The following is a 27,653-nucleotide window of genomic DNA, read 5'->3' as shown; positions in this document are numbered from 1 at the left end:
AAGATCGTATGAGGAAAGGCTGGGGCACTTGGGGTTGTTTTCATTGGAGAAAAGAAGGTTTAGGGGTGACTTGATAGAGGTTTACAAGATGATTAGGGGTTTAGATAGGGTCGACAGTGAGAATCTTTTTTCACGTATGGAGTCAGCTATTACAAGGGGGCATAGCTTTAAATTTAGGGGAGGTAGGTATAGGACAGATGTTAGGGGTAGGTTCTTTACTCAGCGAATCGTGAGTTCATGGAATGCCCTGCCGGTAGCAGTGGTGGACTCTCCCTCATTATGGGCATTTAAGCGGGCATTGGATAGGCATATGGAGGATAGTGGGCTAGTGTAGGTTAGGTGAGCTTGGATCGGCGCAACTTCGAGGGCCGAAGGGCCTGTACTGCGCTGTATTCTTCTATGTTCTATGTTCTATGTTTGGGAACACCCCCACCTGCAAGTTTCCCTCCAAACTATTTGCCACCCTGACTAAGAAATATATCACAGTTCCTTCAGCATCGCTGGAGCAACTCCCTCCCGAACAAGTATCTGGATCTTCCAACACCTAATGATCTGTAGCAGTTAAGAAGGTAGCTCGCCACCAGCTTGTCAAGGGCAACAAGGGATGGACAATAAATGTTGGGTTAGCTAGTGACACTCACATTCCACAAATGAATAAAAAAACACATGTTCTTCTTGTACTCCTACTGAATACTTTTGACATTTTTCCAATAACAACTGATACAGTTGCAACACAATAGCATGTGTTTAACAGAAACTTGGCTTTGTTTAAAATCCAATTATTGTAGCAATATGATTTCTCTCTTTCTCTGTGCTTCCTGTACTAGTCATCCTCATGGCCTCTGAGTGAAATTGCTGATTGAAGCCAACATGTACTGTGAACTTGTGCCAAAATTGAAACAAGTTTGTCTTAATTCATTCCAGTTATGAAAAGAAATAAATTTGATTTGTTTACTTCAGGATGATACTGGATTATAATCTAGTGTCTGGAAGTAAGAGATCAGTGTGCTAGTGATTATCATTGCTGTTTGTGGTACCTTAGTGTGTAAGAATTTTCTTTGAAATGCCAGTGATTATACTTCAAAATAATATGCCTGACTGTAAACCACTTTAGGAGACTCTGATGCAGTGAGACATGCTTTCGAACAAAAGTGCATCAATTTGTGTTTTGAAATTTTCAGTTAACCCCCAGCTTACATTTCTCTTTGGAGGGTGGCATTCTGGATTTCCATCCACATCATGTGAAGTGCTTTTTAATATCAGCCCTGAATAGTCTGGGTGTTGTTTTAAGATTATGCCCTATTGTTCTGGATTTTCACACTAAAGCAAATAGCTTTTTTCCATCTACCCTATCAAAGTGTTAAACCATCTGAAATATGTGAGTTTGATTATTCTTTAACCATCTAAACTATAGGGAACATAAGTCTAGCCTATGCTAATGTTTCTAATTTTCTAAAATGTGTATGTAAAAATGATTCCTGAATATTTAGGTAATAAGTTTAAGTGTGTACATGTAATGCAAGTTTTATCGTGCCAGTGATTGTTTTGGTTTGGGAAATCTGATGCAATAATAAACATATGCTTTCAAGGTTACTGCATTTTATTAACAGGCAAAATGACTCCCCTTCTGCCTCAATTCAAAAAACCACTGTCAGAGGACAATCCATAGAAAGATATCACAATTCTATGTCACCTGCACTGTTGAAGCTCCTCTCATTTATTTTCCCCAGAAAGTTGATATCAGAATTCTTGTCTTAATTTTTCATACTCTTAATGGCTTTGCCATTATTTTAGTGATCTGTTTTGTGTCCTATTGCACAGCTACCACAGATCTAATGGTAAGCTACTTACATCCGGTTTCAGTACTAGTGACTGCTAGTACAAAGGCTACACTCCTGCCCTCTCCATGAGCCACTTCACTTCCTGATTTCAGAAATCAGCTAAAATGTTTCGCTTTGACATATTATTTATTGGTCACATACAAATTGAGGTTTGTCTCAGAGTGTTTCCCTAGCAACAGCCTGTAAAGTACTAAGTCCAACATCACGGAGCTGCTTGGGATGAGCTTTGACCAAAACAATTGCATCTTTCTCCAGAACTTCTTTGCATAGGCACATTCCAGAAGGAAATAGGTGATGATCTCTTAAATACTGTAATCATCCTGTGGGCAGTATAAATGGCACAGAACATCTGGGGGGGTTCCATGAATGTTCTGATGATGGGTGCCCTTCTCATCACCAACCAAGCTCCACTTTGGTACTTGTTCTAGTAATGAAGCATTCTATGAAATTACTTTGACAGCGTGCTCAGGCAACCATGTCGCTGGATCAACCATCACCATTTCCCATAGGGCCCAAAGCAAATTGCGTGCTGAATATTGCTTGATAGTCTATGGTCAAAGGTGATTTTCCTCTAGGGACAGGTGATGTGATATGTCCAACTAATTTGAGTGTTCCACAGTAATGAGGCCAGATCCATTCTTTGGAGCATTAGGGTTGGGTAGAACCTCAGCATGTAATGATATTTGGTGTTTGTGCACCAAGGGTTTGAGTTTTGGCAAAATCTAAGTTGTGGTCAAAACTTTTTATTTTACAATTGGTTTCAGTGTCATTTACCCATTTTCACCCACTGCCCATTACTCTTAACTCATGGTTATTGGGAAAATGTGCACAAGAAAAATTTCATCCACAATGCTGTTCCTGGTTCAATTGCTTTTCAATGCACACAAGAGGTATGCTGAGATCTGGAGAGTGATTTTATAGACTGATTCAAAGAGTTGGAGGTGAGGAGGAGAGCAACAGTCAAAGAACAGGAAATAGATTTTTACTTCTCCTGATTTCAACAGAGGGTTATCAATAACGATAAGCAAGATATCACAAGTGTAGATTATAATTTTAAATTGCAGAGCTTGTTGGACTTGCCTTGTGCAGCAGATGAACACACAGTTTAATGAACCCTGTTAGGTGTAAAAGACATAACTCAAACCTCTCAAATACATAAACTGTCTTTTCCCTTTTTTTGTGAACTAGTAGGCGAAGAGGATAAAATGACTTTCGTAATTAAATCAAGCACCACTGATGTGAATTTAAAGTGGCTCGAATTACAAAGAAATTCAAGCTTATACCATTTTCTTGATACTTTCTGAAGTATGTAAAGACCTGCAAATATTTCAAAAAGAATTTTAAAAAGACTGTAGTTAATTTCACTGCAAAACAACAAGCATTGTAAAAGACACTTGCTTTGTATTTCACCGACATGCTCTCTACAGCTGTTTCTGGTAAAAGAAAATCTGATAAAGTAGCCCTAACGCCCTGTACAAAAATATATTTTGGTGATTAATTCTATTTTACTTATAAAAGGGAATTAAACAAAATCACCTTTAAAGTGTGCAGGTTACATAATTACCTGTTGAAAATCTGCTGAATCATATTTTGAAAATGAAAATATGTCGATTCAGCATTGGATGCTATCAACATTATTATCATCTTGTGCACACAAAAATGTAAACACTTAGTTATAGCTTCCCCAAAAGGGCTATTCTTGTTATTACCAGGACCTAGTCCATTTTTTAAGAATGAAAGTGATGCTTAATAAAATACATTAGACTATTATGAAGTGAGGAGAGTTAAAAGCAATACAACAATGTTCAAAATGATTATTATAGTGTGGACTCTCTATAGGTAACTGCTTGGATATGTTGGAAATAGCTGAGATATAACTTTCAAATACATCTCGTGTAGATTTATGATCATAGATGTTCCAACATAGTAACAAGTCTTTCAGCCCATCAAAGCTGTGCCAGTGCTTTTGAACAGATGCCAGTTACCCTATTTACTTGCTCATTACCAATACTTTAATATTCTTCTTCTTCAAACAAGTATCTGTTTTTGCCAGTTACCCTATTTACTTGCTCATTATCAATACTTTAATATTCTTCTTCTTCAAACAATATCTGTTTTTAAGAAGATTTTAGATTAGATTCCTTACAGTGTGGAAACAGGCCCTTCGGCCCAACAAGTCCATACCAACCCTCCGAGCAGAGACACACCCAGACCAATTTCCCTCTGACTAATGCACCTAACACTATGGGCAATTTAGTATAGCCAATTTACTTGAACTGCGCATCTTTGGATTGTGGGAGGAAACTAGACTACCTGGAGGAAACCCACACAGACATGGGGAGAATGTACAAACTCTACACAGAATGTCACCTCAAGTGGTAATCGAACCCAGGCCCCTAGCACTGTGAGGCAGCAGTGCTAACCACTGAGCCATTGTGCCACCCCTGCAATATTACAGTCAATCGTAGAAACGACAGCAATGGGATTCGAACCCACACCTCCTTCGAGATGGGAACCTGAATCCAGCACCTTAGACCACTCGGCCACACTACCAGCTGCTTCTTCAGCAATGATTCATGTAGAGTTCAACATTGTCATCATTTATTTTTTGAATTTTCCTTTTATTATTTGAGTGATTGGACTCAGATGTGTTGTCACCTCAGTATCAAGTTGAAAGAGGAGTGGATGCTTATCTTGATATAGCCCAATTGGATCACCCCTCAACCTTCCAAGCTCTTGTGAAGAAAATTCACTGTACTTAATAACTGCCAGTCCTCAGTGATACTATCTGACTGAATCCAGCCTGCCCATTTTCCATTGTTCCTCCACCCTATTCCAAAGACAAAATACTTATTCACTATCTGTATATAGGCGGCCCTTTCCATATTGAATTTGAGTGATTGTTTTCATATTTGGCTTTTGATTTTAAACCTCAACAAGGTTCCTCATGGCAGACTGTTTGGCAAGGTTAGATCTTATGGAATACAGGGACAACTCGCCATTTGGATACAGAACTGGCTCAAAGGTAGAAAGACAGAGGGTGGTGGTGGAGGTTTGCTTTTCAGATTGGAGTCCTGTGACCAGTTGTGTGCCACAAGGATCATTGCTGGGTCCACTGGTTTTCATCATTTATAATAAATGATTTGGATGTGAACATAGGAGGTATAGTTAGTAAGTTTGCAGATGACACCAAAATTAGAGGTGTAGTGGACAGCAAAGAAAGTTACCTCAGAGTGCAGCAGGATCTTGATCAGATGGAGCAATGGGCTGAGGAGTGGCAGGTGAGTTTAATTTAGATAAATGTGAGGTGCTGCATTTTGGAAAAGCAAATCAGAGCTGCACTTAATGGTAAGGTCCTGGGGAGGGCTGCTGAACAAGTGCAGGTTCATAGTTCCTTGAAAGTACAGTCGTGGGTGGATAGGACAGAGAAGAAGGCGTTTGGTATGCTTTCCTTCATTAGTCAGAGCATTGAGAAGAAAATATACAGCACAGTTCATGCCCTTCGACCCTTGATGTTGCGCTGACCTGTGGAACGAAACTGAAGCTTATCTATCCTACACTATTCCATTTTCATCCATATGTTTATCCAATGACAATTTGAATGCCCTTAAAGTTCACAAGTCTACTACTGTTGCACACAGACCATTCCATGCCCCTAATACTCTCTGAGTAAAAAAACTACCTCTGACATGTGTCCTATATCTATCACCCCTCAATTTAAAGCTATGTCCCCTTGTGCTAGCCATCTCCATCTGCATAAAAAGGTTCTCACTATCCACCCTAACTAATCCTCTGATTATATGTCTCAATTACATCATCTCTCAACCTTCTCTCTAATGAAAACAGCCTCAAGTCCCTCAGTCTTTCTTCAGAAGACCTTTCCTCCATACCAGGCCATATCCTAGAAAATCTCCTCTGTACACTTTCCAAAGCTTCCACATCCTTCCTATAATGTGGTGACCACACAGTACATAATACTCCAAGTGCGGCCATACCAGAGTTTTGTACAACTGCAGCATGACCTCATGGCTCCAAAACTCAATTCCTCTACCAATAAAAACTAACACACCATATGCCTTCTTAATAACTCTATCAACCTGAGAGGCAACTTTCAGGGTTCTATGTACATGGACACCGAGATCACTCTGCTCAACTATACTACCAAGAATCTTACCATTAGCCCAGTACTCTGTATTCCTGTTGCTCCTTCCAAAGTGAGTCACCTCACACTTTTCCGCATTAAACTCCATTTGCCACCTCTCAGCCCAGTTCTGCAGCTTATCCATGTCCCTCTGTAACCTGGAATATCCTTCAGCACTATCCACAACTCCACCGACCTTAGTGTCATGCACAAATTTACTAATCCATCCTTCTATGCCCTCATCCAGGTCATTTATAAAAATGACAAACAACAGTGGCCCCAAAACAGATCCTTGCATTACATCACTAATAACTGAACTTCAGGATGAACATTTCCCATCAAGACCTTCTGTCTTCTTTCATCCAGCCAATTTCTGATCCAAACTGCTAAATCACTCTCAATCCCATCCCTCCGTATTTTGTGCAATAGCCGACTGTGGTGAACCTTACCAAACACCTTACTGAAATCCACATACACCACATCAACCACTTTACCCTTATCCACCTGTTTGGTCACCATCTCAAAGAACTCAATAAGGTTTGTGAGGCATGACCTACCCTTCACAAAACCGTGTTGACTATCCCTAATTAACTTACTCCTCTCTAGAGGGTTATAAATGCTATCGCTTATAACCTTTTCCAATTCTTTACCCACAACCGAAATAAGGCTTAGTGGTCTATAATTACCAGGGTTGTCTCTTCTCCCCTTCTTGAACAAGGGGACAACATTTACTATCCACCAGTCTTCTGGCACTATTCATGTAGACAATGATGACATAAAGAGCAAAGTCAAAGCTCAGCAATCTCCTTCCTGGCTTCCCAGAAAATCCTAAAATAAATCCTATCCGGCCAGGGGAATTATCTATTTTCACACTTTCCAGAATTGCTAACACCTCCTCCTTGTGAACCTCAATCCCGTCTAATCTAGTAGCCTGTATCTCAATATTCTCCTCAGCAACATTGTCTTTTTCCAGTGTGAATACTGACGAAAAATATTCATTTAACGCTTCCCCATCTCCTCAGTCTCACGCATAACTTCCCACCACTATCCTTGATTGGTCCTAATCTTTCTCTAGTCATTCTTTTATTCCTGATATACCTATAAAAAGCTTTAGGGTTTTCCTTGATTCTATCTGCCAATGACTTCTCATGTTCCCTCCTGGCTCTTCATAGCTCTCAATTTAGTTCTTTCCTGGCTAATGTGTAACTCTCAAATGCCCTAAGTGAGCCTTCACATCTCAACTTAACATAAGCCTTCTTCTTCCTCTTGACAAGTGACTCAACCTCTTTAGTAAATCACAGCTCTCTTGCTCGACCACTTCCTCCCTGCCTGACAGGTACATACTTATCAAAAACACGCAGTAGCTGTTCCTTGAATAAACTCCACATTTCAATTGTGCCCAACCCCTGCATTTCCTTTCCCATCCTATGCATCCTAAATCTTGCCTAATCGCATCATAATTGCCTTTCCCCCATTAACTTTTGCCCTGCGGTATATACCTATCCCTTTCCATCGCTAAAGTAAACATAACTGAATTGTCGTCACTATCACCAAAGTGCTCACCTATCTTCAAATCTAACACCTAGCCAGGTTCATTACCCAGTACCAAATCCAATGTGGCCTCACCCCATGTTGGCCTGTCTACATACTGTGTGAGGAAACCATCCTACATACATTGGACAAAAACTGACCCATCTGAAGTACCCAAAATATAGTATTTCCAGTTAATATTTGGAAAGTTAAAGCCCCCATAACTACTCTTGTTCCTATCCAGAATTATCTTTGCTATCCTTTTCACTACATCGCTGGAGCTTTTTGGAGGCTTATAGAAAACTCCCAACAGGGTGATCTCTCCTTTCCTGTTTGTAACCTCAGCCCACATTACTTCAGTAGACGAGTCCTCAAACGACCTTTCTGCCACCCTAATACTAACAATCCCACACCTCCCCCTCTTTTACCATCTTCTCTGTTATTACTGAAACATCTATATCTCTACTGGAGTACAGGAGTTGGGAGGTCATGTTGTGGCTGTACAGGACATTGGTTAGGCCACTTTTGGAATATTGTGTGCAATTCTGGTCTCCTTCTTACTGGAAGGATGTTGTGAAACTTAAAAGAGTTCAGAAAAGATTTACACGGATGTTACAAGGGTTGGACGATTTGAGCTGTAGGGAAAGGCTGAATAGGCTGGGGCTGTTTTCCCTGGAGTTTGGAGGCTGAGGGTGACCTTATGGAGGTTTATAAAATCATGAGGGGCATGGTCTTTTCCCTGCGGTGGGGGAGTCCAGAACTAGGGTAAGAGGTGTTTAGGGTGAGAGAGGAAAGATATAAAGGGGACCTAAGAAGAGACTTTTTCACACAGAGGATGGTGCGTGTATGGAATGAACTGCCTGAGGAAGTGGTGGAGGCTGGTACAATCACATCATTTAAAAGGCATTTGGATGGGTATGTGAATGAGAAGGGTTTAGAAGGATATGGCAAATGGGACTAGATTAGGTTAGGATATCTGGTTGGCATGGACGAATTGGACCGAAGAGTCCGTTGATATGCTGAACATCCCCATGACTGTATAAATGAATCTGGCTCAAACACAAAATTAAGCTTGTCTATTCAGCTTTCAGAAATAACCCCCGGCCCAAAGATGACAAAAACAATTCAAATTATTTGATTTTCCGCTGCACATTGTCTGACTTAAGGTTCATTTTTAAAAGATATACTTTTCCCAAAACCTTCCACACACAAATGTATTAACAGATCAGCTTTGCATTTTCTAAACTATACCTTTTGAATGGATAAAAATAGATTTTCATTACAATAACAATTACATTTTCTCTGAAGAAAATTATTTGGATGTTTACTGAAGTGATTTAAAGCTAAAGCTACCGATAATTTTAAAACAAAGAAGTTGACTATAATGTAGGTCCAGAATTCACAACAGGTTAGTTTCAGTGTAATTGATTTGATTGCCATTTTAATATCCCATTTTCATAAATTTGCACAAATTGAGTGCAATTATCTCTAAATATCCTTTTTAAATAAAGATTATTATAGGCTGGTTATTTCTGTGCTTTTACTCTTAACCATTCGAAAGCATAAAATAATACTTTATGTAATTATATAAATGCATATGCCCTTCATTTTCTGTTCTACAAATATACTGTTAGTCATTTATTTTGGGCTAGAAGGGCTAGCAACTGCAAGATGCAACAGAAGTTGCAATTGGGTTTTTGCATCAAATGTGATGATATATAAAATAACCTCCAAACATCATTACATTTGTTAATATTTAGTTTGTGTTCTTTTACATCCATTCCCTGCTCATGGTGATTTAGTCTTGCATGGTTGACTGTGGTTTTACTGGATGTGCTTTCATAAATCATAGTACAGGCTGTACAATAAGGAGGCTGATTAAACCAATAGTTCTTAATATTTTACAACTCAATTGTAGAAACAATGCTTTGAGCCATTTATCTGTTCCTTTGACATTGCGTTAAGCTTCATGATTGAACACTGGTGATACTTATCCAATGCAACAAGTTACAACAGATATACAATCAGAAAAGCAGTCAAGATAATCATCACAAAATATTGAGAAGTAGTTTGCCTTTTCTTATTAAGGAAATGTAATCCTTGTATGGTGGTGCAGCCTTAAAGTATATGAGTTTCCAAAGTCACCACTGCAGCAAAATTGCAATGCCACACTCAACTCACCTTTGACAAGTCGGGTTTTTCTGTGGAGTTTATGTATTTTTTCTTTTCCCACAGGTGGAACAGGATGGTGTCTTGCAAGGTGAATGCTAAATCACTGTGTTTAAAAAAGGTAGAGACTTGTTTCCCGTTTGAGTAGAGATTGCCTTGAATAGAGATGAGTACTGTGAAATAAATCCGAATAAATGTGGTTTCCTGGACCAATTTTGATAATCTATCAGAGTAAAGTTTTTGGAATTATTTCTCTTAAATTCCAGTGTTTTAAAACCACTTCTCTGAGGAGATTCTCAGGTGAATAGAGAATGTCTGCATCATGATGCAACCCACCAGGACAGTACCATTACTTTCATACGTTTGTATTTCTTTTTATTAGTTCTAGGGATGTCACATTTGCCCATTGTCAGTTGTCACAAGTGAGTGGCCAGTAGACCATAGAATAAACCGACAGTAGAATATTCCTGATGAAGGACTTTTGCCCGAAACGTCGATTTTCCTGCTCCTCGGATGCTGCCTAATCTGCTGTGTTTTTTCCAGCACCACATTCTTGACTCTAAACTCCAGCAGCTGCAGTACTCACTTTCGCCTTGTAGAATAAACCATGGTGATGTGTGACTGAAGTCACGTGAGCCATAATGTCAACGGATTTCCTTCTCTGAAGAACATTTGTAAAGCTGTTGAGATTTTACCCCAATCTGACAGCTTTATTGTCACTATTACTAATACCAACATTTTATTCCAAGAGTTTTTTTGAAGTGAGTTGAAATTCTTAACTGCTATGTTGAGATTTGAATTCGCATTTTCTGAAATGTAAGTCCATACCTTGAATATAGTAGTGCAAGATTAAACCAATCACTCTTAACATTCTGCAACTTCCAAACCTCGTAAAAGGCAAAGGTTTCCAAGTTTAGATTACTTACAGTGTGGAAACATGCCCTTCAGCCCAACAAGTCCACACCGACCTGCAACCCACCCAGACCTATTCCCCTACATGTATCCCTTCACCTAACACTATGGGCAATTTAGCCTGGCCAATTCACCTAACCTGCACATTTTTGGAATGTGGGAGGAAACCAGAGCACCCGGAGGAAATCCACGCAGACATGGGGAGAATGTGCAAACTCCACACAGAGAGTCGCCTGAGGCAGAAATTGAACCCGGTCTCTGGCGCTGTGAGACAGCAGTGCTAATCACTGTGCCGCCCATTGAGCGTTTCTCTGAGCATAGTTTGAGCACATCAACTGGAGGTTCATAGAAAGTACTAACATTGTAACTTACATACATCCGAAGTGATAGATACTAACAGAAAGTGTTGGTGTGATTTCAGACTTGTACAAGTGAGATCTTTTCTACAATTCCAGGCTATCAAAATTTACAGGAGGAACCAGAAAATGAACAAAACCTTACCTTTATATTGCATTCTTTATTCTGATAAATCATGTCAACAACCCATCACAGGAGCTTCAAACCAAATTTGACATCTAGCCACACTCTATAAGGAGTTGCAAGGAAAGATGACCAAAAGTTTGGGCAAACATGTAGATTTCAATGTTTGTCTTAAAGCAGAAGGGAGAGATTTAGAAGAAAGAAGTTTAGGGAGAAAATTATTTAGGGTTTCACCTTGTATGTTGGATTGCTAAGGTTTTGGGCCAGGTACGATTAATGGAATGTTTGGACTATTATTCTGGTTCATAGTAAGGTATCTTCAGTTGAGCAGGTAACAAAATAAACAAACTTATTGCTTTGAGAAAAAATTCCAGTTCCGCCATGAAAATTAATTTATTTAGTTGGTCTATGTCTCAGTGTCTCATTTCCTGACACCCTTTCCATGCTGCTTCACCCACCTACACTCTCTTTTCTTACAAAGAGATCTTTTTATACAGGGCTGTCAACCTTGGAAATGTGAAACTGATATTTATGGTCAACAGCATACTAAACGTATTTAAGCATCATGAAGTTATGTTTATTGTTAAGAATGACATGGATTGATAAACTGAGAAAACAAAATAACTGATTATTACTTACAATGAGCAACATTTAGCAGGATGTTTCTGCATGCAATATTTAGAAAGATTTAGAAGTGCTTGGGGACAGGAGTATCAATCCCTCAAACTAACAATAAATACTGTGGACTTGACTCTGTCGTGGATTTATCATGTTGTGGTTTGTAGCTTTCATGAAAAAAATTGATGTAATCAGAATACAATCCTCAATGCAACAGGGATTTGCTTTAATAAGTTGCCATAAGTCAGTGGATCATGCACACAACCTTTTGTTTTTAGGAGTAAAACTGAGAAGGGAAAAATATCAATCACCCTTAGGTATGCTGTGGACAGAGTATTCAGTAGCCTGGGCAGTTAACTGTCTGCAGACTATTCAACTGTAGAGGGAATGGCACCTGAACATTACCTAGTTCTCATCTTGCATTGATACTTTCTTTTAATCAGGAATAGCTATTAGTAATGTTAACTGAGTGTTTCATGGCCATCATGACATATCTAATGTGTGTTTACATATTCCCCTCATCCCCAACCTGCTGACCTCCTCTTTTTCTCACCACCTCTCTCTTGACTCCCTCTCTTTCAACCCCTCCAATATATCTCCCACTGTCAATCAATGAGATAGTGAAGAAGGCATTTGGTATGCTTTCCTTTATTGGTCAGAGTATTGAGTACAGGTGTTGGGAGGTCATATTGCGGCTGTACAAAACATTGGTTAGACCACTATTGGAATATTGCATGCAATTCTGGTCTTCTTCCTATCAGAAAGATGTTGTGAAACTTGAAAAGGTTCAGAAAATATTTACAAGGATGTTGTCGAGATTGGAGGATTTGAGCTATAGGGATAGGTTGAATAGGCTAAGGCTGTTTTTCCTGGAGTGTTGGAGGTTGAGGGGTGACCTTATAGAGGTTTATAAAACCATGAGGGGCATGGATAGGATAAATAGACGAAGTCTTTTCCCTAGGGTGGGGGAGTCCAGAACTAGAGGGCATAGGTTTAGGGTGAGAGGGGAAAGATATAAAAGAGATCTAAGGGGCAACTTTTTCACACAGATTGTGGTACGTGTATGGAATAAGCTGCCAGAGGAAGAGGTGGAGGTTAGTACAATTGCAACATTTAAAAGGCATTTGGATGGCTAAACGAATAGGAAGGGTTTAGAGGGATATGGGCTGGGTGCTGGCAGGTGGGAGTAGATTAGGTTGGGATATCTGGTCGGCATGGATAAGTTGGACTGAAGGTTCTGTTTCTGTGCTGTACATCTCGATGACTCTAATAGGTCCCTTCACCCTCAATTTCCTTCTCACCCATTTTTGTATCCCCTCCGTTTTGACTTGCTTTACCCCTTCAAATCCTCCCCTTGTAGTACATCACCGCCACCTTCAACATTCTTCTCTCCCAAGCCCCTGCTCCCACTCTTGACCCCCAAGCCCTATTTCTACTACTATTATATCTTTCCCATGCTCAGCTCTTGTCCTCACCCCAATCCCACCTCCTCAACCTTATCCTTCCCCACCCTTGTGACTGCAGCCTCCCTCCACCTGATCCTACACTCAAACTCCACCCGCCCTCCTGACACCTTCCTTGACTTCTGACCCTCTCTTTACCCCTACATTTCAGCTCCTCAGCATCATCCCAGCAACCAAAATGAGCAGGGGTTTGAGAGGAGGTGGTGGAGATCAGGTGGGGTCAGAGGGAAGGTGATGTTGAGGAAGTGGTGGTGGATATGGAGTTTCAACCCCATCTGAGCTCTCTCTCCTGAACCATTACAGGCCCAGACTTCTCCTGAACCCCACCACAAACACTTCTCCCATCCCCAGACTCCAAATAAACCCTCCTCTGAGACCCTTCATGAACTTTTCTCTGTCAGACCCTTCCAAACTACCCTGCCACCTAAGACTTCTCCAGAACCTCCCTCTCAGGTCCCTCCTGCTCCAGATCCTACCTGAAACACTTTTCCCCCTCCCAAAATCCAATGGAACCCCCTCAGATCAGTAGCCCCTCAGATCCATTAGCCCATCCTCTCAGATTCCCTTTCCTCCTTTCAGAATCCTTCCTTCTGTTCCTCAAATCTCCCAATCCTTCCTCATATCCCCTCCTCTTCTCCTTCCAACTCTCAGATCATATTCCTCTCCTCACTCTCACATGACCCCTTCTCTCTCCATCAGATTCAAACTCTCCTCCCTCAGATCTATCCTCCCCTTGCTCCCTCTGAACCCCTTCTGTCAGATTCCCCTTCCTCAGATCCCTATTCCCTTCCCTCTGATTCCCCCTCCTTCAGATCTCTCCCTTCTGACCCCCTTCTTCAGATCCCTACCCCCCCTCCTCTGATCCCCACTCCCCCCGATCACCATCCTCTCAGAACCTCCGCCCCGAGATGCCGCTCCCACCCTCGACCCCTCCCCAATGAGTCCTCCAGACGGTTGGAGCCGGCGCTCGAGCGCTGGCGGTTGGTGCGCGCGGGAGCAGTGGGCAGGGCGGTGGGTGACTGTGCTCGAGTTGGACAGGGTATCTGTGGGCGGGGGTGGGGAGGAGAGAGAGAGAGAGAGAGAGAGGAGAGTTGTTGTTGTAGTGCGCAGGCGCAGGAGGTAGGGAGTGGGAAAAAAACGCCCGGCGCGGCCTCACGGCGCGTGCGCGGCGGCTCTGGGCCGGAATGCGCAGGTCTTTGGGGCTGGAAAGCCTGAAAGCTGGCAAGTCCTGAATGATAAAAAAAACAGGCGTCCCGGAGCCGCTGACTCGAGGATTTCCATTGCAGTAAGCAAAGTTTTCACCGAGGCAGTTGTCTCCATGCTGGCTGCGGGCCTGCATTGTTTTCTCTTGTGAGGAGGAAGGAAAAGCTGGTTTGGAGAGGAGGGGGGGTGCTATTTGATCATTTCTTTTAATTTCTTCTCTCTTTCCCCCTCCTGTTTTTTTGTGTCCTGAGGTAATTTTTTTTACCTCAGTTTTTTCTGGGGGGGAAGGGGTGAGAGAAATATGGAGGGCCCACGGTGTAGTGGGCTGAAGCAGAGCAGGCGATCCCGGTCTCAGAGGGACAGAGTGAGGAGACGGGAGGCTGCGAGCCGCAATGCACGGCCGCACAGCCCTTCCTCGGGTTCCGAGAGGGACGAGAACCCGAGCTCCGGCAAAACGGCGGCGATCCCGGCTTCATCCCGTTCCTGCCGGCCCCCTCGCCGCAAGAGAAGGGCATCGAGCTCTCAGGAAGAGGACATCATCGACGGATTTGCGATCGCCAGTTTCACCACCCTGGAAGCTTTGGAGGTAAGAAAAGAGGAGACAAGACAGCCCTACCCACCGCTGCACCACTGGGGGCTTTACATATCTCAATTTTTCATACACATTTATCCGAGTGTTCAGTCGCTACCACTTGTTATTGACAGTCCAGGCAGTACCAGTTTATCCATTGCCTGATCACTAGAAGCTTTCAGTGCGCAGATAAGGTAAGCTTTATTGTCACGTTGTTGCTGTCCTTGTATTAAAAAAGGGGGAATAATCTGCACTGTTTGCAAAACAGATTTATTTTCCACCAAAGCTATTTTTAACCTTTGAACTATCCTTCAAGCCTCCTTCGTCTACTTTACTTTCTCAATCAGTCACTGTGAGGTTTTAAGTATGTGGTTATCCTTTTTTGAAATATCTCTTCTCAGTTGATGTTGAATTGGTCATAGATAAAATTCTAAGGTGCAGGTGCTAGTCTGACAAACGTTCTGCCTTTTTTAAAAAAAACTTTACTGAAGACACTTCCCCATGCAGCTTTGGTGAAAAAGGTGATTTCTCTCCTAACATCGTTAATAGTTGGCAAGAAATGCTCTGAGTGTTAGAAAACTGCCAACTTTTGGTAACATCACCAAAGTTTAAAAATATATTTTGAAATTAATGATGCTCACTTAAAAGCCTTGAAGGAGCATTGCTGAAGTTCAACTTTGGCTGAGTGAACAAGGTTGCTGTCTGATTCAGTGATATGTTTTGGTAGCTTTTCATTGCAAGAGAGATTTTTTTGTCATTTTCATTCTTACCTCCATTTATCTTTGGGCACACTGCAATGTTACTAAGTTATTCAGTGTGATTTTGGATGTACTTGTTGGTACGTTTTGTGCTGTCTGAACTTGTATTTTAATCTGCTGTGGGATTTGAGTATTTGTAGGTTAAAGCTATAATCCTACTTAATTGTCGAAAGAATGCATGTCTTCTTTACAGAATTTGCCTATAAAATATTAGTTCTTATTTAAAATGATGGGCTCCATAGATTAATACTATTTGCTCACTAATCTTTATCCTTTTAACTGTATATGATTTTGAGATTTGTGATAGGTGTGTGTAACAACTTAAAGCTGTGCCACTGATATAGGTGCACAAATTATTTACTTTTATTGCCAGAATTGATCTAGACTGTACAATTGCAACTAATTTAGATGGGGATTATTTTTGTGTTTGGTAAAGATTTAAATTTTTTAGTTTGAACTTGGAAGTGGAATTATTTTGTAACAATTGTAAGGCTGGGTACATGAACACAAATTCAAGATTGCTCAAATTATTCAATAAATATCTACCTGTGGTCCTGTGTAGATGTCTGCAGAGGATTATCTTAGTTGGGTGATTGATTCATTGTTAGTGTCCTGGACATGAGCTATATTTGTCAGTGGAATTTTATTTATTAATCTACACTTGAAAAATAGTTTTAAAATGTTATTTATAAAATCTCCTCCAGAATGAAATGTCATCTGTTGACAGCGAATATTTTAAAAGTTAATGTTTTAGATGAAATAGAATTTCTGTTTGATAAAGTTTCTCCATCAAAATCTGGTCATGAAATTGATTATAATTGTTCTATTAGTAATTAGGTTCAGAGCAGAAAACCTCAAAGAGAAGATTTTCAAAATGGTGGTTGAACCCTGGGGTTTTTCAGACAATGATTGAGGAAGAAAATAGGATTGGGAGAGATTGTGAACCTAAATAAGGAAATTATTTTTGATCAAATTTGCTGTAACACTTGGGAGGAAGACCATATTAGTAATTTTCATTCGCTGCTTCAATCAAGTAAATATCAGTCATTGATCTTAGCCTGGTTCTGTTGACTGCATGAAGATAGTTTATTTTAAATTGAGACAAGGATCCTGTAGTATTTGATTGAATTAATTCTTGGCGACGTTTTCCTATATTCTCGGCAATGTTATAAACCTGTGCTTTCTTTTGTTGTTTGAAAGAAATCCTACAAACATGTGAACAAGGAGCCAAAGTAGGCCACTCAAACCTGCTCTGCCATTCAAAAAGATCATGGCTGAACAGATTTTAATGTCAAGGGTGGCATGGTGGCTCAGTGGTCATCACTGTTGCCTCTCAGCACCAGGAACCTGGGTTAAATGCAAGTGTTGGGTGACTCTGTTTGGAGTTTGCATATTATCTCCATCCACTCGGTGCTCTAGTTTCCTCCTACAATCCAAAGATGTGCAGATGAGGTGGATTGGCTATGGTAAATTGCCTTGTAGTGTCCAGGAATGTGCAGGCTGGGTGGGTTAGCTATTATAAATGTGGGGTTATGGACATAGGATCGGTAGGCTGGGTGTGGGTGGGATGCTCTTAGAAGGTTGGTAGCCCGAATGGCTTCTTTCTGCACTCTGGGGATTCTACGATCGAGTCTACATTCCTGCATAGCCCTGATAATCTTTCATCCTCTTGGTTATCAAGAGTCTATCTACCTCTGCCTTAAAAATATTTAAAGATTCTGCATCCTTTGCGACTTGAAGAAGGGTATTCTGAAAACTCTCAAACCTCAAGAAAAAATGCTTTCTCATCTCTGTTTCAAATGAACAGCCCCTTATTGTTAAACTGACTCCTGGTTTCTAGATTCTCCCGCAAGAGGAAACATGCTTTCAACATCCACCTGCCCAAGTCCCCTCAGGAATTTATATGTTTCAATTATGTCACCTCAGACTCTTCTGAGCTCCTGAGATTGCAGGCCTAACTATCTGGCCTTTCCTCATTATACAATCCGACCATTCCGGATATTAATCTAGTAAACCTTCTCTGACTGCTTCCGATGCATTAACATCCTTCTGTAAGTATGGTGTACATCATTTAGGAATGTGTACTGAAACAGAACTTTAAAGTTGTTGGATACTTTTAAAGCTGCAGCTAAAAATGCCTGTGTTGCCACACTTTGCAAATATAGTACCCGTATTTTAGTGACTGAGGCACATGGGCTCAAAATATTATTGAAAAGTAACATTTGGTGTTGTCTTTGTGATCTACACATTAGCAAAAGTTGCTCTAACATTCATCTATGTAGAATAGTTACAGTATTAGAGATTTGAAATTAAAACTCTTAAAATGGAGATCGACATTTTAAACTGGTTCTGCTGATATGGATAGTTCCATATTTACTGATTATCTAAATGTGAAATAATTCTTAGAGCTGGTAATTTAAAAAATATTAATTTTAAAATGACATTGATCATAAAGTCGTTTGTTGTGGTTAAATAGCGAGATAAAATGCTTCCATGTTTCGTTATGCTACTGTGACATTTTTTGTTTTGAAACCTTCAGCCAAGCATCTTTTAGTGTTTTTCAAATGTTGCATATTACATGGTGTGTGAATCCTGCTTGTTGAATGTAGAATTGCTGACTAGACAAACAGTGTGAAAGAAAGAAAACTCCCATGTTGTTTTTGGGGGATTTTCAGGTGTACAGTCCCTGTTGACCGTGATTATCTATATTTTTGTGTTAATTTATTAATCAATTTGAATTTCCACTTGTGTGGTACTACTGCCTTTTTCTGTGCAGTCCAAAATGCTGTATTTTTAAAATCTGATTTGATTCTTTGGTAATGCAGTTGGTGCTAAAGTGGTTATGATTGGGCAACCTAAGAGCATGAGTATACCATTCAGTCTGTCCTTTCCTTTTGTGTCATTCAGTAAGATCTTTTAGATGTATCTTGGCTCCATTTATATGATTTGGCTCTAAATCCCAGCATTTTCTTGAATATCAGAATCTATTAACCTCCGATTTAAAAATTATTAATTGAATTGACTTCAATGTTTTTGTTGTGGTATTAAATTCTTTTTCCACTTTTTTTAAGTGAAGAAGTGTTTCCTAACATTTTTGAATGAGTTCGCTCTGATTGTAAGGTTATTTCCACTTATACTAGAATCCCTAACTGAAATAGTATAGAAGATTTTTTAAAATTATGACCTGTATGTCCTGAAGGTAAAATAAAATCAGAAAACACCTATCATTCCTTTTCTAATTATTGCTGTTTTGTTAAAGGCTTTCCAAATGTTGAAGCAAACAACATATAAAGGTGTAGCTCCATACATTATTATGTTACATTTTGAACTATGTCAAACTTTGTCTGATAAATTTATTTTTAATATGGTCATCCTTGGAGGTTTTATGTTTATATGGATTTTATCTTATTAGAACTTGAAGAATAAATATGGTGGTTTTAGCATAACTCAAGGAACATGTCATATTCTGAAAAGATAGTCAGATTAGCTGTTGTGGTAACTTGCATTTCATAATCGATTGCAATAAAGTTTGGTGAATCAATGTACTTAGACTGCTTACACTGAGCAAAATGGATGTGTTTTCAAGTGATTTTTTTTTACTTATGTGGGAATAGCTGAACTTCTTTCCTTTTTCCTAAAACAATTAAAATTTGCTTGGACAACCTATCTTTTAGCAGTTCCAAGGAGAATATGCTTAATTTCTGCAAGATGGTATTTTAATGTTGGAATCTCATTAACTACGTGCTTGCTGAGAGAATGCTGAAATTTGATAGTTCTTGACTTTGTGTTTGATTGCAAACTTGGGAAATGTGTTAATCAATGAATGAATTAATTATATTGAGTTTTCTTTTCCTGTGGCTTGTATGGTCATGTCTTTTTTTAGTTCAATCCAAAACATTACTCTCACTTGATAACTTCAAGCTTCCAATGTATAATCTATTTTTGAAAGATAGTATCTTGGCTTAAGACTATTTTCAGAAACTTCGTGGTAACTCCCTTTAATTGGTCAGTGTTAGATTTTTAGCATTACTAGCTACTTCCAAAAATAACCTGTTGTTCAGATAAACACTTCACAAAGGTATGAATTTTTGTACTGAAAACGTAATATAATGTCAAAGAGTTACTTTTTTTTTTCTTTCTTTTACACATTGAACTAAAACGCCTGTGTGTGAGGAGCATATTGAGCCTAACTGTTTGGCATATTTTAGATTAATTCAACAATGGCTAGCGAGGAAAATACTGAGCATTTACCTTTTATAGATTTGTAGTGCAAGGTATGGCTATACCTGAGGACTTGCTTTGCCCGTTTGGGTATGGTGGTGATAATAGTGCTTTTAAAAAATGACCAGTTTGCATCTTTAATAATCTTCTGAAATTTTGGATAACACAGACGGTAACCCATATTATTTTTGACTGCCTTTATACTGGATCTGTTGGATTGGATTGCCATTATTATGTGTGAGGAAGAGGACTAAAACGGATTCATGAATTCAAGTATTTAAGCAGCATAGTGTCTGCAGATGGTTTTGAGTGATGGTGACTATGTGTGAGAAGGGATGAAAATGTGTTGGTGGAAAAGCGCAGCAGGTCAGGCAGCATCCAAGGAACAGGAGAATCGACGTTTCGGGCATAAGCCCTTCTTCAGGAATGTGTGAGAGAAGGACCTGCCTGCCTGGTTCTATCTCAGAAGTTCTTATTTAACAACAACATGCAGGGCTTTTCTGTTCCGAAATCCTGCAAACAGTGACTTGGTAATATATGGTTATATTCGAACACAGTAAAATTAAGTATGTCTAGTATGTAATCAGTGCATATAATTTATCATTCATATCCTTTGGACTGGAATATTTTTAAATCAATTATTTACACTATTAATTCATTGAGATAAATGTTATGCAATTTTAGGAACCTCCTAGAAGCGTAATACAATATTTTAAACAAACACATTCTAAACTACTAATTACATGTTGGCTTTAAATTATTCAATGGCAACAAGAAGTAGTAGTTTTAACATATTTTTGGTTTAAATAATTTAAAATTTATTTTATGATGTACTGTGTAGTTGTTTTTGAAGTATAAAATAGTAATATTACTTATGCATGCTTCATTTATAGTTAGAAATTATGGGCATATTTAAACCTGCAGAATAATATGGCTATATCTTGTTTTTATGTGATAGGGCATTGCAGGATGTGAGTTTAAACAACCCGAGGGTTTAATACAGTGGGAGAGTAAGGGAAAAGCTTAGATGTTAGTGGAATCTACTCTTAAATAACCAATTTCCTAAATTTTATGTATTTCTTTTGGAGGGAGTAAGAATTCATTGTTAGAGGGAGAAAATGATTAATATTTAATAACTTCGAAGATTTATCTCTGATATGAAAGAGGATTGAAGGGTAAATGCAGGATTTTAATTGAGATATTTTTGAAGTATAACAAAATTCTCAATTAATGCTAGCAACTGTTATCATTGCTACCTCTTGTAAGGAATTCTTCAATATAGGTGGTGATTGCTGTTCAGCACACTGGCCTTTGAGAATAACCCTTTTGTATATTGTGGACATTTCAAATTTCAGAGAGTTAGATATTGAAATGATATTTGAGGAATCCATATCCGCAATCATTAAAAATAAAATAATCATGAAATGCTTTCATTTTTAAATAAAGAAATGGATGCATTACATATGTCTTTGGCATTCAAAACACTCAAATGAAGTGGGAGCAGTGTTCTGACATAAGTGCATTAATGTTGAATGGTGGTGTTGATGTGTCTGATGTAAGGTGACATGAGCTGATTTTGTAATAAGTTTTGACTTTACATTCTCTTTAATTTCATCTTGTATCATTCAATAAGTATAGTTTTTCTGTCGTAATGCTGCTGTAAACGTTAAGAATTCTATTGTGGTATAGCATTAGATTGTGACAGTCTATGGTACAACTTTAATGAGATACTTGGTTGGCATTAGTTTTTGATACAGCATGTTGAGTTTGGTCTTCAGAGTACTGACTGTTTTTTCATGTTCTTAGCCACATGATTTAAAATAAAATTGGCATTTTAATAGTGGATTGCTAATATGATTTGTAAAAGTTCCTAATCTGTTAGCTAATTTCCACAGTAGGTGTTTTGTGAGATGGTGTACAGCACATCTGCCTGTCATTAACTTTAGTGCAGGTCTATTTTAATTGTTAAAATGCTGATTCTATTTTTTAAGGATTGCAGATAAAACTGGGACGTGTGGTCATTCAGTGATGTAAAACTTAGTAAACCTGATGTGTTTATTATCCTTTTTTTTAGGTCATCTTTCAATTTGCCGGTATAAATAAATGGATGTTTGTTTCGTTCTAAAACACTTCATTATTAATTTCCACAACATGTTTTGTGTGATTTGATTTTAAAACGTAGAAATTAATTTCACTAACTTGATCAGTTTTCCAAAGCAGGCATGAGTTAATTACAATGTTTGTCAATCCACAAGTTCACAGGTTGGAAAATGTTTCACATTTTGCTTTAGACATATCTTTGTTTCATGGCTTATCTTTTTGTTTCTAACTGTCTTCTACAAATTTGAAATTGTTTGCACACTACCACTTGCATGCCTTTGCCACTCTGCAATTCATTTTTTTTTTGCAGTCCTGTCACACAAACTCCTATGTGTTGTCAGCCTTTGCAAGTCCTCCCTCTGTGTTTGCTTTCTTCACAGTGCCCTGCTTCCCCTGTGTTTTGTCTCTGACTTCTTTCTATTAATCTGCCCTTACTCATTCACTCTTGTAAATATTCCAGCTATCTTGTACACAGATTCGATATCTATATGTATCAACACATTTGGTGGCATTTTTATGGCCCATATCTTTTTAAAATGTTTACTTCAGCTGTTTATTTCAAACCCTCCCAACACAACCACCCCACCTCACCCAACACCATCACCACTACCTCACCCAACCCTATCCTCAATAGTTTGAAGTTAAAAATCACACAATACCAGGTTATAGTCCAACAGGTTTAATTGGAAGCACACTAGCTTTCGGAGCGTCGCTCCTTCAGGTGATAGTGGAGGGCTCAATCCTAACATACAGATTTTATAGCAAAAATTTACAGTGTGATGTAACTGAAAATATACTTTGAAAAATTGATTGTCCGTCTGTTAATTCTTTCATCTGTTCGAATACCATGATAGTTTCACTTCTTTCATGTGTGAATCACAAAACCTTTTTTTAAAAAGTTGCATTCTCAGGTTAGCTGTTAACAATGGTGATAGCTAGACAAGGAGAAAGTGAGGTCTGCAGATGCTGGAGATCAAAGTTGAAACTTTATTGCTGGAACAGCACAGCAGGTCAGGCAGCATCCAGGGAACAGGAGATTCGACGTTTCGGGCACAGGCCCTTCTTCAGACAATATGTTGAAGGTGTTAGCCATGACTCAATTGTTTGGTTATTTATCTAGGGTTTTGATTCCATAGGTGCCAGTTGTCCTTTGATGCCTTGCTTAGATGATATGTCCAACTGTAAATATTGAGATATTTGTTTGTAGGGACGTGGTGATGTAGAATGAATGCAGATTTTAAGCAAATCAATTTAGCATGCCTATTACTTGCAATTTCCTCTACCCCTTTGATTAAATGCGAAAACGTTACTTAAAGTCTCACCAGCAATTGTTGTTTTCCACCTGACTCAATTCTTCATTTGGGGCTCTATTCAGATCACAAATGCTAACTTTCTGGGAACTGGTATTAACTTTACATGTCTACTTCCACAGCAAGGTGAACCCAACAGTTCATGTTGCTTCGTGTAACTGATGACAGGACGATGATGCAGTGTTACATGCATTTTCAAAAGTAAGAACATATATCATTATTGACAACCACAGGTTATCCCGTAGCACTTTACAGCCAGTTAAGTACTACTTGATGTATTAGTTACTATTGTCATTAAAGAAGCATTACATCTCACTGCAGTTTATGGGAGATTGCATGTATGATTAAGATCAGATTATCTTTATTTTGTGCGGTGTCTTTCCATTGCTATATTTGAATATGAATATTGACCAGGGCATTAGGGATAATTCCCCTGCATTTCTTCAAAATAGTGCCTTGAAGTCTTTAGGTCAATGGGACCTGTGCTTAATGTTTAAGAATTCTTAAGATTTATTTATGCAGTTTTGTGTACAATTGACCACCTAAATATCTAAGGAACATACAGGTGACAATATAAATACTCCATGGAGTGACCATAACAAACCATGGCCCATGGGATTAGAATCATCAAACTGCCTTGGGCAAGAGTCACCTTTTTTGTATGCCAAATTGTTAGGAATTTGGCTGTACAGGGTTATAACATTTTTAAAAAATATATCTAATATCTTATCTAAAAGATGACACCTTCTAAATGGAGCACTCTTTCAGGACTGCCCCGGAGTGTTGGCTTTGATTTTTTTTGTGTGCTCAGATCATGGGGTGGTATTTGAATGCACACCCTTGCATTTCCCATGACAAGGAAGCAACTGATCCATATCTTACACTTTTATTGGAGAGATTTGTACTTATTGTTTAGTTGATTAGAGAAATGTGTTGAGCAGCCTGTTCCCTATTTAGATTAAGGATCTTTCTTTGACTTAAGGAACTGAAATGTGGCCTGCTCGGTTGAATATAGATATTGTATATCACTAACCATTTATATTTAAGACATGGTAGTATAGATTGGATGATTGCAAATGTCCTGTAGTATTCACAAAATTTGCATTGTGCGTACATCATAAGTTTCTGAGTGTTACAGTGCTGAGTTGTCTGATTGTTTGTTGGTATGGCAACCAGATATGGGCTGTGGGTTTGTGCCAAACTGTTAAAGCACAAAGTGTACTTACTAATGGCTGGAAGGGAGAAAGAAAACAGCTCGGATCTTAATTTTATGTAGTTTCACTATTTTGTTTGACACTAATTTAACAATGTACAAATGGGGAGTAGGCCAATTATCTATCTCCTGGACCCTATTTTGTTGTTCATTTAGATCATGGCTCATTTGTAGCAGCTTCATCTGTCCATCACGGCTTCATATCCTTTACCCTTCCCAAAAAGCAAATCATTCCCTTTTGTGAAAATTTCTGTTGACACAGTATTCACAGCCTTTTGAGAAAGAATTGCAGATATTGGTTCCTTGTTCAGTGAAGAAACATTTCCTGATTTCACACTCAAATGTCTGACTCTAATTTTAAAATAATGCTGTCTTATTCTGAACATCCCCACAAGAGAAGGTAGCTTTTTTGTATCTATCATATTGAATTGTTTATAATTTTAAATATCTTATTAGATCACGTATCGTGGAAAAAATGCCAATCTCACAATTTAAATCTTTAAGCCCTGTGCAATTTGTGTGGATGTATATTGTGCTTCTTCCAATGTCTGAATGATTTTCTTGAGGTTTATTGTACAATATTAAACACAGCATCCTAAATGGGACCTGAACTTCTGTTGATATTTCTGATGCATTTCTGTATTTGTAGTGATGCTGGGAATGATCAGTTGTTCAGTCTTGTATTCTTGTTCATTTAACAAAGTCACCTATAAAAATTCAATTGGAGTTAATAACGTCAGTTATCTTTTAATGTACTATTTGCAAAGTTATTAATTTATTAGTGCTGATTGCAAGATACATGGGGTTGGTTGTGTTTTTGGACTATCGCTGTTTGCCTCTAGTCAACCCTTCTAAGAGCTTCAATTTAAGATATATTTAATATGAGTATTCTAAGCTTCTGAAGTAAAAGGAAGGAAAAATTGCATATGAATAAAGAATCATATGTTTTAACTATAACCAATGATAAATTCTTAGCAATGTTGGGGGAGAGGCTTGCTTTTGAGAAATTTGCAATTCAAATATTGGATCTTTTGTTTATTGTTACAGTATAGCTAAGAAAGTTGGTAGTGTAAATAGTTAACAATTATATCAATTCTAAGCACAAATTTTAGTGAAGTTAGAATCAAAGGAAAGCTTACTGAAGCAAAATGCTCAGAAATCTGAAATGAACAAGGGGTTGAAATACTTAGCTGGTCAGGCAGTGTCTGGAGAGAAATAGTTAATGTTTCAGGACAATGAACTTTGTTCAAAATTGCTTCCTGTCTTATTATGGGTAATCATGTCCTCTGTTCTGATCCCAGGAGTGTAGAACAGTCTGTGTGGGCAAAATAGATAAACAAGTTCAAAGAACTGCAATTTAATGAGACAGATGTATATATTTCCTAATACAGTGTTATTTACTACTCTGTCCTCAGCTTGTCAGCATCAGCCTTTGCATAATGAGACTTGAGTAAATAATTTAGTTTGGCACTTTTGTACCAAGTGGTGAGGGGATGCTTCCATTTCGAGAGGTATTGTCTTTTGTCTGAGAGGTTAAATATGTCCTTGACTTCATGGCAGTATTAAAGAAAAGCTAGAAAAATCTCTTGTCTTGGCTAATGTTTAAGTTTGAATTGCATTTTATAAAGAAACTGCATATTATCTGCTTGTCCTGTTTGTGGGGCCTCAGTCTACAACATTGCCTTCATTTCAAAAATGCTTAATTGGTTATAAAGTGCTTTGTAATGCCCTGAGGTCATGAAAGGTGCCTAATAAATATCGATTTCATAACTTTTACTTCACTCTTGTACTTTGAAACAGGCACATGAGTAGTAGACATGCAGCTTTCAATGTCCAATCTCAAAAACACTAGATTTTCATGGATCTAGTATACTGTAGTCATTAGCTGTCACCTGTTGAAACCAGTAATCTATGAATCTGTGTGGCTGCATGCTTTTGTTATGCTACTACTTTGTGTGTCATTACACAAAAACAGAAAATCAACTCTTCTTCAATTCCTAAATCAGGTCATGAAATTCTGACACTTCCTTGTACGCGCTATCAGTAGCAGCACTGCCAAAGAGATCTTACTCCAGTGAAATTTCTTCCAATGCTACCAGAGTTTGTTTGGCGAGATTGTATTGCAAGAAACCAATTTTTATTTCTGTCCCCATGTGGATGAGCAGCTGTGAAATTGACCAGCTTACAAAGTGCAGGGTCCTATTTAAAACAAAATGGCCCTTTTAATAATCTGTGATCAGGTGTCTTAGAACCAAGTTGAATGATGGAGAATTGAATTCCTGTGTTTCTTTGCATGCCTAAGAAATCTTGGGCAATAAATGGTTTATTGGCAATGCAATGGAGAAATCATTTCCAAAAATAAAATTTGTCACAAAGTCAATTTGTTGGCTGGATGGCTGGTTTGTAATGCAGTATGATGCCAACAGCACAGGTTCAATTCCTGCACTGACTGAGGTTACCATGAAGGACTCTTGACAATTTCTCTCGTCACTCAGCATGGTGACCCTCCGGTTAAACCACCATCAGTTGCTTCCTAATGATGTCAGGAAGGAAATTCATTGCTTTGACCCAGTGACAGTGAAGGAACAACATACAGCGTTCCAATTCCAGGTGATGTGTTTTGTGAGGGTAACTTTAAGATGGTGGTGCTGCCATGCATCTGCTGCCTTTTATCTTTCTAGATGGCAGAGGTTGAGAGTTTAGTGTGCTGTCAAGAGGCTGGATGAAATGTTGCAGTGCATCATGTAGATGGTACACACTGCTACCATGCATTGGAGTGTTGTTGGACCTGCACTCCTTCAGGCAAGCAGGGAGCATTCTATCACATTCCTAACTTGTACTTTGCAGACAGTTGACAGGCATCGAGATGATTTACGTTTTGCAGATTTTCTAGCCTTTCAGAGCATCAATTAGGAATAGGATATTCAGCCATGCTCTGTTATTTAACGTGATCGTGGCTGATCAAACACTTCAATGTCTCTTACCCACATTAGCTCCATAACCTTCTACCCATTGGTAATCAGAAATCTATCCATCTCTACTTTAAACATCTCAAAGACTAAGCTTCCACGACCCTCTTGGGGAGCTAGAGAGATACACAACCTTCAATTTAAAACTAATTCT

General features: G+C 38.8%; 1 protein-coding gene across 10 annotated transcripts in view; it reads left to right on the top strand.

Moving 5' to 3' along the window:
- The first annotated feature begins 14,336 nt into the window (after positions 1–14,336).
- The window catches only part of fbrsl1 (fibrosin-like 1), a 1,010,193-nt gene continuing 996,876 nt past the window's right edge, over positions 14,337–27,653 (top strand). For 4 of the 10 annotated variants that reach the window (XM_043715449.1, XM_043715445.1, XM_043715447.1 and 1 more), the window contains exon 1: positions 14,338–14,943. In XM_043715449.1, coding sequence (XP_043571384.1) covers positions 14,659–14,943 — 285 coding nt within the window. In that variant the 5' untranslated portion in view covers positions 14,338–14,658. Of the gene's footprint in view, positions 14,944–27,653 lie in introns of all 10 variants that reach the window. The other 6 variants (XM_043715451.1, XM_043715448.1, XM_043715453.1 and 3 more) reach the window with 4 other exon arrangements.

This window comes from Chiloscyllium plagiosum, chromosome 25 (genome assembly GCF_004010195.1).
Source record: "Chiloscyllium plagiosum isolate BGI_BamShark_2017 chromosome 25, ASM401019v2, whole genome shotgun sequence".
NCBI classification, from domain to species: Eukaryota; Metazoa; Chordata; class Chondrichthyes; order Orectolobiformes; family Hemiscylliidae; genus Chiloscyllium; species Chiloscyllium plagiosum.
Note: the sequence above shows the minus strand (reverse complement) of the source record. Positions and strands in the feature narration are given on the sequence as shown.